Here is a 10,793-nt window from a genome sequence, read left to right on the forward strand (position 1 = left end):
GGATTGGGGGGGGGGGGGAGGTGTTCAAAATCCCCCAGCTCTGTCAAACACTTTTTTTCAACACCCCCCCCCCACTCTGACACCCCAACACAATAATTTACGCCTATGCCCAAAATACGGACATAGCCTGCTAGGTTACAGTGGTATTTGTGCACTATCCTGCAATATAGTGTTAATAATCGTCGGATTTGAACAGCGCCTCCACTGAAAGTACGGTAGAGAGAATGAAGTTTGAAAGGTATATTGGGATGTAAACCTTTTAGCGACAAGGTTTAACGCAAGCCATTTATCCCTACACAGTTTATGAAGGAATAACAAGAAATTATTTACAGTTAATTCAATTAATCGAATAATCTTCCTTGTATCTTTTTTTTCTGATCTGACTTAACACTCAACCACAAAATATCGTAAAACCAACAGTTACTGCATTACCTTATAAATACATGCCTAAACACTATTTTTTAGGCCTAAACATTACTGATGTTAGCATATGTACAAACTATATTTTAGAAATACTTGTCTTCGGAAGTTGCAAAATATTCTCTCTCCCTGAATCATATACGTTGTACATTTGTTTTCGAATGAAATTACTTCAAAACAACATAGATTTAAATAATAACTGTTCTCAAATTCCGAACTGTTTTAACACAAGTGTTTTCATCAAGTTCTGAGTATTTGTTTTGCTTACGATTTTAATCAAGAAAGAAAGATCGCTTTCGTGAATACTTAAAGTAAGATATTAGGCAGATTATAAACACTTTCTTCTGATTTTGGCCAGCTAGATACAAGTATATAATAACTATATATACTGAGGTCTAGGTGTTTGCTTCAGTCAACTTTTGGCCACTTGATAACGTCAGCTGTTTAGATATAGCACAGTGGACGTCACAGCCAAACAGTAACATTGTCCCATCTATAGTTAGGATTGTCCCAACTTTTGAGATCGTCCAAAAAAGGTTCCCTTCTACTTTTAACCATTGACGGCAAAGCGTGCAGTGTGACTTTTTTCTGTGGGGAGTATTGTGTTGTTTGTTTGTTGTGTTTGTTTTTGTCTTGTTTGTTCACAGATTTATTTGTTTTCAGATTACCGTGCTGTATTATGCGGCGCACTATAATCAGTGTAGATTTGTATAAAAACGAAAACTAGGAAATAGTTGATGCATTTGCAAGTGATTATGAAAGAAAGAAAAAACAAATATAACAATGGTTTAGTTGGAGCTGGGAAGGGTTAGGCCAGTCAGTCTCATGCTGGACAGCTGGATGACATCACACCTTGTGATATATCTTGACCGAGTACAGGTCAGCCACTGCCAGCTGCTGCCCATTTGCTGTGAATGTGATTCCGTTAGGGGTGTACAGACCCTGGGCAACGCAGCTGACAAACTGACCTGTAATGTCATAGTGATGTATGTGACCGCCGTTGCTTTCGTTTGTGTCCATTACAATGAAGATACCCGAGTTGTTACTACATATACCCCGGCAGAATTTCACCGGTTTACTGTCGATTGATGGTAGGATAGTGGTAACTTTAACAGCTTTGCCATCAGAAACATCAAATGTCTCCACATTTCCCTTGTTAGAGTCACTGGTCACAATCCAACCATTGCTCAGTACAGCCAAGAAGTCAGGTGGAATCGGCAGTTTTATGGTGCGTACATGTAAGGCGTGATCATCATGGAGTGTGTGCTCAGTCAACAAATTCCTCACACCATCACCCACTATGATGTTACCATTCGGCATGACAGCTACGCTCGCGAGCCACACGTCTGTCCTGTCAATCTCACTCTCATGCACTGTATGAAACTCATATGCTGGCCTATTGTCCCTATGGTAAACCATTATCTTGTCGGAGTTAGCACATACCCACAGATTCGATACAGCAACAACATCCTCTGGAAAACAAAATAAACCATTGAATACAATAATTTAATTTTAAAGATTTTTATAGATACCAATTATGGAAATGGTCACATCTTTCACCTTTTTTTGAAGAATTAAGTTATTCTATAATGAAGTATAGAACTTTGCATGTCCAATCACACGTACCTATTTTGCATTCTTACGAATTATGGAGAAATGCAGATGTACATGCAAAGAACTTTTTTTGGGGGGGGGCTACACTTTTGTTTAATTGGACTTGTAGAAACATGCCCTGCAAAATCACCGGAGTTGGAATGTGTTGTAAGGGCACAGTGTGTAAATAGGCCGATTTAAATGAATCAGAAATGTTATGCTATCACGTGGTTTCCTAAGATTCAAATCGCACTAAAGCTTATTTGAGGAAGTGAACTAGGAATCGAGGCAACGCACATAATTTCGCTGGTATTTCCTAGCAATTCAAGTTATGAGTAACAACTAAGTCTGCCATTCTTTCTTTTATTTTATTGGCGACAACTTAGGTATTGTATGTAAATGAACGTGTAATAAATACGAACGTGCATATACAGGAATCGTGCTACTTAGTTGTCCCTGGTTGTCGTAGATTACCACCCGCTCGTTCTTCTGGTCTGCCACTGCAATCTCGTCAGGGTCAGCAGCAGCAGCGATTCCTCTGGCTGATTGAAACCTCCCTTTATCTTTTCCTCGTTTGCCAAAAGTAAGAACAAGCTCCCACTCGTCTCCTTCCTCCTCCACCACGCCTAGATCGATGTCACGAAGGGTCTGACCTTTCGTGAACCTCAGACACCAAATTTTGTGGTGAATCTTGGGAATCCGATGAAGTTGACTGCTCAGCCCGTCCAGCTGTTTGTGTATGTCAGGGTAGCGGACAAGGAAATTATTGGCTGATTTTTCCTGCATGACATCCTTTCCTACACCCACCGTTTGCGATGTCTGACACTGCAGTTCAGTCAGTGTTTTCCTTTTCTCATCCAGAGTTTGCTTTTGATTCTTTTCTAGTTGTTTCAGTTTAAGAACCACTCGATTCCCTTCTGCGTCGACTTCTTCCTTTGCCCGAGCAACCCTATCTTGCACATCTTGCAGTGCCTGAATAAGACTGGAGCGGAGTGTATCCTCAGCTTCAGATATAGACATCAAAGCGTGGTCGATTTTAGCCAAGTCAACCTTGAAGCCTTGCAGCTGATCTTTCAAGGCTTGTTTATAGTTTGCCGAAGCATCTTCAACAGTTAAGTGCTGATGAAATGAATGATCTTTGCTGCCACTGCAGGAGTTGCAGATCAAACTTTGACATGGCTCACAGTAGAATGTTTTCTTAAAGTTATGCTTAATGCATAACATAGTCTCCGCACAGCTTTGTTGTTTTGTCGCATCTTTCCCCTGGGCTATTCCTGTGAAGGATATACACACGTACTATATTTACATTAGATACCACCCTTTAAAATTTGCCATTAAAACGGAACTAGAGATAGTGGCTGTTAGTGAACAATCACATAGCTATTCTCAAAATGTTTCGATTGTCTATAATGAAAAGTACAAAATAAGAAATGAATAATCAAAATAATTGTCGCCTTATGCATTCTTAAAATTGAAATTAAAATCTGTAATAATCTCACTTCCAGGCCTACCAGAGGAAAAGGTCACATGACCCTAAAATAAAAGCAGGCAAACCTCGTAATGACGTCATATAAATTTCATCTATAAAGTACCGAAGTGTGACATCATTAAGAACCGGAAAATGTAGTGCAAGCGAATGGAATACGCGCCCGTGTTGGTTCACTATAGATAGACTATATCTATGGTTCACGGGCTGAATCACGCGCTAACTTCTTTTACACACATTTTGTGCGCGTGAAGTATTCACTTCGGAACTCTTTATAACATCTCTGTCTATGGACTCATCGACGGTTGATGACAATCGTTCAATTTTATGGTTCATGCAATAGTACTGTAAACATTGAACCTTAAAATTGACGTCACATGACCCCCGGTGACGTCTTGATGCAGACATTGCTTGGCACACATCTTCAGATGATGATTAATGGATTTTGATCTAATCAAACAAAGTTCCCAAAATGGCTTGTATAATGAAAACGTGTACAACCACAAAGCTGTTCCAAAAATGTTTTTGATTGCGTATAATTGAAAGTTCAAAATGGTTTACTGAGTTATCCACAATTAAGTCACTTTATGCATTCTTAACATTAAAATTCTAAACTAGTAAGGGCTACACGACCTTTTTTTCCCCTTCAAAATTTATTTCCATTAATAACAATATTGCAAATCTAGTTATGACAATGTTTAGAAAGTACATCAATCATAAATGATATACACAACATTAGTTTTGATGTACTTCATGTATATAAATGTATGTAGGAACCATAGGTTATAGTATATGGTGTTATCATTTCGAATATACTTAATTATATAAGTGTGAACAGCAGTAAGCAAATTAATAAAATAAATATATACAGTTAAGTCATAAAATGTTGCCAGAAGTCCTTGTTTCTCTTTTGAAACTTTGCTCTGAATAAAAGCTCTGAATTGAACACATTAAAAATAGTTATCCTCTTATTTTCTATACCCATTTTGATTCTTGCTTTATGTATGGAAAAATTTGCTGTCGCAATTATTAAGGTAAGGTGTTTTACTTCTTTCGTTTTTCGTGTTATAAATATTTTTTTAGTTGTAATGTTTTCTGGATTACCTAGACTAGGATTAACATGAAGTTTAATATCAACACCGATCTTTTCTTTACTGTCTACTATAATTGATAACCAGTCTTTTGTAAGGCCCTTTTTAACATGAATATTTCAACTAACCAATCCTGTTTTGTGATCAGTTTTGTTTTAACATAAATAATTTATTTACATAAATAATGTTAGATTTTATCCAATTACGGAAAAATAGTATTTTACCATTGAAAGTTATAAGTTGGTTACCCCATAGCAGTTGTGTTTTTATATCAGTGGGACGTAATTGTTTCTGCACATTATGTTGTGGATGTAGCTCCTGCCAACACAGAATTAGTTCTTTGTAAAATTGTGGTAACGACTGTGTTATATTTGACCCATATTTTGTGTTCCCAAAATTCATTTTCTAAACTGTAAGGTTGGGACTACAGCAATCTAGTCTACACGACCTTGACATTTGAGCAGGCACGCCTTCAGGCCAAATGCAATTTGTAAAAGAACTGGTATCATACCATGCCATCTCGCATAAAGCCTAAAAGTAAAATGTCACGCAGCGAGCTTCCGAAACCCTCGCGAGGCCTGCCTATCGGCATTTTATAATAGGGTGCCCTTTTGCTTGCTATAATGTTTGACAGAATGATTTCTAATCGCAATTACCCCAAGAAACATTTATGTTGGAATTTAATCTTGGACTCCAAAAAAAAAAAAAAAATCAATAGGAGCAATCACTTTGACATGGGTAACAAACACATTTTAGTTACAACCTTTCACATCTAGCATTTTCGTTCCTATTGTCGTATGTTCATGCATTTATGATCAATACCCCAGCAGCCAGGAATGCAGGCCCGTTTGGATGGAAATATACCGCCCTATACGCGTAGCAGCACTCACCCACGCCCCTCAACCTCCAAGATGGACAAGGACAAACAATAAAGTACACAACAGCCAATGACCTCAATTACTGATTGATTTATTTACACCAAATCATGTCATATGATGGACCTCTCGTTAAATTAGCCTCTAATAAGTGATTGGTCTCTGAGCCTCTCAATTATCTCTATGGGTAGCCTCGCATTATCCGCTACAAGTGCTGGGTAGCACGGCGATGCCTGGCTGGGGATAGCCTCTGAATCCCGTGAACCGTACGCCTCTAGATAGCGTTCCTGTGCGTATTCCACCTCCACTATCCCGCCCTCGACCGCACCACCCGGCGTTTCCAGGCTCGATCCTTCCTTGAGGCGGCAGGTAGGTGAGCGCACACTCCCAGCCCCATCCTACAATCGGCAGATAGCTGTACATCGCTCCGCCTCCAGTAGCCTCCGCGGACTCCGTGCCTCCTTATGCCAGCCTGACTCCACCGCACCATCCAGCACGCCGTCTATTGGCTATTTTACATGACTCGAAATGTTCCTTGTAGTCCATCCACGGTTGTTTTCCTCCGAAGCGGTCTGGGACAATCCTTGGGCGACCTGAGCTCTTAGTCAGCCTCTCCTGTAACTGCTTCTCCCCGATTATTTTTTGATCTCGTTTGAGAGGTTATGGTGTCTCCTTATTAGAGGCTCCTGCGCCTCCTATTTCACGAGCTGGCTCCTCACTTTTCTCTAGTTCACTTATGACCTCCACTGGCTTCGGTAACTCCATGATTGCCTCCACAGGTGGCGTTGTGTCTCCTCTAATGCTAACAGATTGTGCCTGTGGCATCAAAGACTTATTGTTCTTCATGATACTCCTCGGAGGCGTCCAGTTACCTCCAGTAGCCTCCTGCCCTATGTCCTGCACCTGGGAAATGGAGGCAAGTCTAGTGTGTACACCTGAATCCAGCGAAGTCCCCTGACCTATGCTCTTCCAAGCATCCTCTAGTCGAGATATCCTACTCATTAGTTTCTCTATTGTAGCCTCCTGGCGTGAACTCTCCTCCATTGAACGCTGGAGCTCATCCTCCCTTCCCTGGAGGTCCACTCGGAGACTGTCCACCTCCTTCTGAAGTTCCTTAGCAGTCTGGTCTGTCATTATTAGTTTGTGTCTTCGTCTTAGTTAATTTAAGGGTCCTATTTATTCAATAATGATTGCCCTCGCCTCCCCAAGGATGAGAACGTGGGCAAATACGGTAGCTAGGCGTACAATCCCACTTCTGACACCATTTGTGGCGGGAATATTTGTGACCCGATCCGTAGTCCCTTTACCCAGACAGCCTAGCTTAGGATCAATACCCCAGCAGCCGGGAATGCAGGCCCGTTTGGATGGAAATATACCGCCCTATACGCGTAGCAGGACTCACCCACGCCCCTCAACCTCCAAGATGGACACGTACAAACAATTAAGTACACAACAGTCAATGACCTCAATTACTGATTGATTTATTTACACCAAATCATGTCATATGATGGACCTCTCGTTAAATTAGCCTCTAATAAGTGATTGGTCTCTGAGCCCCTCAATTATCTCTATGGGTAGCCTCGCATTATCCGCTACAGTAAGGCAGTGCTGGGTAGCTGGGGATAGCCTCTGTATCCCGTGAACCGTACCTCTAGATAGCGTTCCTGTGCGTATTCCACCTCCACTATCCCGCCCTCGACCGCGTCACCCGGCGTTTCCAGTCTCGATCCTTCCTTGAGGCGGCAGGTAGGTGAGCGCACACTCCCAGCCCCATCCTACAATCGGCAGATAGCTGTACATCGCTCCGCCTCCAGTAGCCTCCGCGGACTCCGTGCCTCCTTATGCCAGCCTGACTCCGCCGCACCACCCAGCACGCCGTCAGCGCGCGTAACAGCGTGAGCTCTGATGAGGGCTGTGTCTCCGTCTGCGTCTACATGTACGTCTCCTTCTAGCAACTGTCCCGCGGCCTCTTATATAGGGGCCTGCAGCCGCTAGCGCGCCCTCTTTGGACTCTGCCGCTATAGTAATTTTCGCCACAATACCAACTACACTTTAAATGAGTTACAGTGTGTATTAAAATGGCGGCGCCCATGCCACAAGTTCGTGTGAAGACTCGGTGAGTTCGTTCCATTATTTACTGGTTTGAAAGGACCCATAAACACAATATGGTGGTAGCGGTGGGATCAGTAAATGTTTGCGTACATAATCAGTGACATTTTGAGACTGTATCACGTCAGGTAGTTTGACATTTTGCAAAACAAACCATTAATTTCGTCCAATTCGCCACGTACGTACGTACGTATACGTACATCGATCATGTCGCAGTCACAGGGGGTGCCCTGTAGCTCAGCTTTGAATGGACGACTCGATCCCTACGACCAAGTAGAGGAAATTATCAACTACCTCGAACGATTGGACCTTTATTTCAAGGCCAATGACCTTTCTCCAGATGCGAGCAGTTCTCCAGACAGATCCAGAACAGGAGGATGAAACCTGTACTTTTGCAGAGAATGAGTTCTTTGTCGGTGCCATCCGCCGACAGCAACTGCCCATCGATGACGTTTGGAGACAGGACCTCCATGTACATGGACAGACTGTGTCATTCCCACTTCACACGGGCTCTGAGGTCAATATCCTCCCGCTTGACATCTTCAACGCGCTGAATGTCCCCGATAAGACCCTACAGCCGTCCTCAACTCGCCTTACATGATTCTTTGGGGAAAAAGCCACACCAATCTGCCAGACCAGACTCATTTGCAAAGTCAAGGCCTCAGGGAGAACCAGTCATAGGCAAGCATGCCTGTGATTTACTTGGATTGGTCCACAGAGTCTACACTCTTCTCAGCTATGAGAGTGTTTTTAAAGAGGGTGGATGTCTGCATGGACAAGCAGTTAGCATCAAGGTAGTTCGAAGCCACCACCCCTTACTGTGCCATGACTCCTCGTCGTATCCCCATTCCTCTCATGCCCAAACTGACAGAGGAGCTGGAGAGGATGGAGCAACAGAACATCATTCAGCGTATCACTGACCCCACAGATTGCTGCTCGCCTATTGTGATAGCGCCGAAAAAGAATGGTGACATTCGCCTATGCGTAGACCTCAGACGACTGAACAAAGCAGTTGTCAGGGAGAGGTTACCATACCAACCGTCGAATTAGTCCTCGGCAAAGTCGCTGGCGCCCAGATATTCTCCCTGCTGGATGCCAAGCATGGCTTCTGGAAAGTACCACTGACAGAGGAAAGCCAGAAGTTCACTACCTTCATTACACCATTCGGGCGTTACAGCTTTAAACGCCTTCCATTTGGCATCACATCGGCACCAGAAATATATCAACGCATCATGTGCGACCTTCTAACTGACATACCCGGGGTCGTGGTGTACATAAGAGACATGGTGTACTAATGGGAATGATCAATTGGCTTGCCCGGTTCATTCCCCATGTCTCTTCAGCCGCTGCACCAATAAATGACCTACTGAAGAGTGATGTCAGCTGGGTGTGGGATCACCACAGCAGTCAGATTTTTGCAGCATTAAGACACTTCAGCTCCTGCACTCGCTTTCTATGATCCAAATAAGCCGACCATGGTTAGCGCTGATGCAAGCGAATACGGACTGGGTGGATGTATTCTGCAGCAACAAGATGACAAACAGTGGAAGCCAGTGGCGTACTGCTTAAGAAGCCTCACTCCATCTGAACGACGCTACGCGCAGATAGAGAAAGAGCTGTTGGCCTCAGTGTGGTCGTGCGAAAGGTTTTACGTGTACCTTCGAGGCCTTCACGTCACCATACAGACTGACCATAAACCGCTAGTTCCACTCATCAACATTAAGGATCTGTGGGACGCTCCGCTGAGGTGTCAACGACTTCTTATGCGTCTCATGAAGTACCACTGCACCGCAGAGTACGTACCTGGCAAACTCCTCACTGTGGCCGATACCCTGTCTCGCGCACCCTTAAAGTCATCGGTCACTGAAAGTGACAATTTTCCAGACAAAGTTGAAGCACATGTCCATATGGTCACAAGCCACTGGCCAGTCTCCCAAGGGGAATTTGGACGAGATCAAGCGTGAAACTGCCCTCGATGAAGTGCTGGTGCAAGTCGCATCACACATTCGCAGTGGCTGGCCAAAATACTCTCGCGACATTGAATCAACAACAGTGAAGCTCTGCTGGGAGAACCAAGACAACCTCAGCTTAGTCCAGGGGATCCTCACCCATGGCAACCGCATCGTCATCCCGGCAAAGATGCGCCAAGATATGCTGTTGAGGATCCACGAATGTCACCAGGGAATATCAAAGTCCAGATTCCGAGCTGCTCAAGCCGTTTGGTGGCCAGGTATTGGGAGCGACATTGCCCAGTACATAGAGAAATGCTCCTTCTGTCAGACCAAGCAGTCAGCACGGCGAGCGGAACCCCTAATCTTGACTCCGCTTCCTGAACGACCCTGGCAACGTCTTGCCTGTGATCTGGCAGAGGTCAGTGGGAGACACTACATTGTCCTAGTCGACTACTTTTCGCAATGGATTGAGGTCCATCATTTCCAGACAACAACGTCGTTGGCCGTCATTTACTTGTTGAAAGCCACTTTCGCCTGTTTTGGCATACCTGAGGTTATTGTCACCGATAATGGGCCACAGTTCCTGACCGAGTTCAACCAATTTGCAAGTGAGTATGACATCCAACATCTTACTTCTAGCCCAAACTAGCATTGCTGACCTACCGATCCACACCAATCTCAGGCCTCAACCTTAGTCCTGCACGCCTGCTGATGGGTCGCGAACTACGCACCACATTGCCAACACTCCCTCGCAATCTCCGTCCCAGGGTAATCAACACGCACCAGCCGAAGGCAGCCGAAAAGTAACGTAAGGCCAAGAGCGAGTCTTACTTCAACGAGAAGCATGGCGTCCGTCAGCTGTGTGAGCTGAAACCACGTGACACGGTGCGGATCCGCAACAAAACACGTCTGAGTCCGGTGGGTGAGGTGGTTCGAAAAGCAGGTCCCCCACGCTCCCACATTGTCAACGTTCAGGGCGTCGAGTATCGTCGTAACTGTCGCCACTTGCTGCTTATCCCAGAACCAGAACCAGTTCTTGAAGTCCAGACCCCACCTGACCCAATTCACCCACAGAATCCCAAGCCAACAACAACAGTCAGACCACGACGCACAGGAAAACCTCCACGCTGGCACCAGGATTATGTGGTGTACTAAACCTGGCACTAAACTGGAACATTGAACTCTACACTCCACAGAACTGAACTCTAGATTGCTCACAAATCTGGACAATTTCAGGATTTTGGCACTTGAATAATCTCACATATTT

At 44.2% G+C, this 10,793-nt stretch overlaps 1 protein-coding gene across 1 annotated transcript; it reads left to right on the forward strand.

The window, feature by feature from the left end:
• Nucleotides 1-9,049: 9,049 nt before the first annotated feature.
• On the forward strand, nt 9,050-10,728 carry LOC119735290 (uncharacterized protein K02A2.6-like). Its single transcript, XM_038208989.1, has 3 exons — nt 9,050-9,380; nt 9,493-10,134; nt 10,601-10,728. The coding sequence occupies exons 1-3, from the start codon at nt 9,050-9,052 to the stop codon at nt 10,726-10,728; spliced, it is 1,101 nt and encodes a 366-aa protein (XP_038064917.1).
• Nucleotides 10,729-10,793: the final 65 nt, after the last annotated feature.

This window comes from Patiria miniata, unplaced genomic scaffold, assembly GCF_015706575.1.
Source record: "Patiria miniata isolate m_02_andy unplaced genomic scaffold, ASM1570657v1 HiC_scaffold_29, whole genome shotgun sequence".
NCBI classification, from domain to species: domain Eukaryota; kingdom Metazoa; phylum Echinodermata; class Asteroidea; order Valvatida; family Asterinidae; genus Patiria; species Patiria miniata.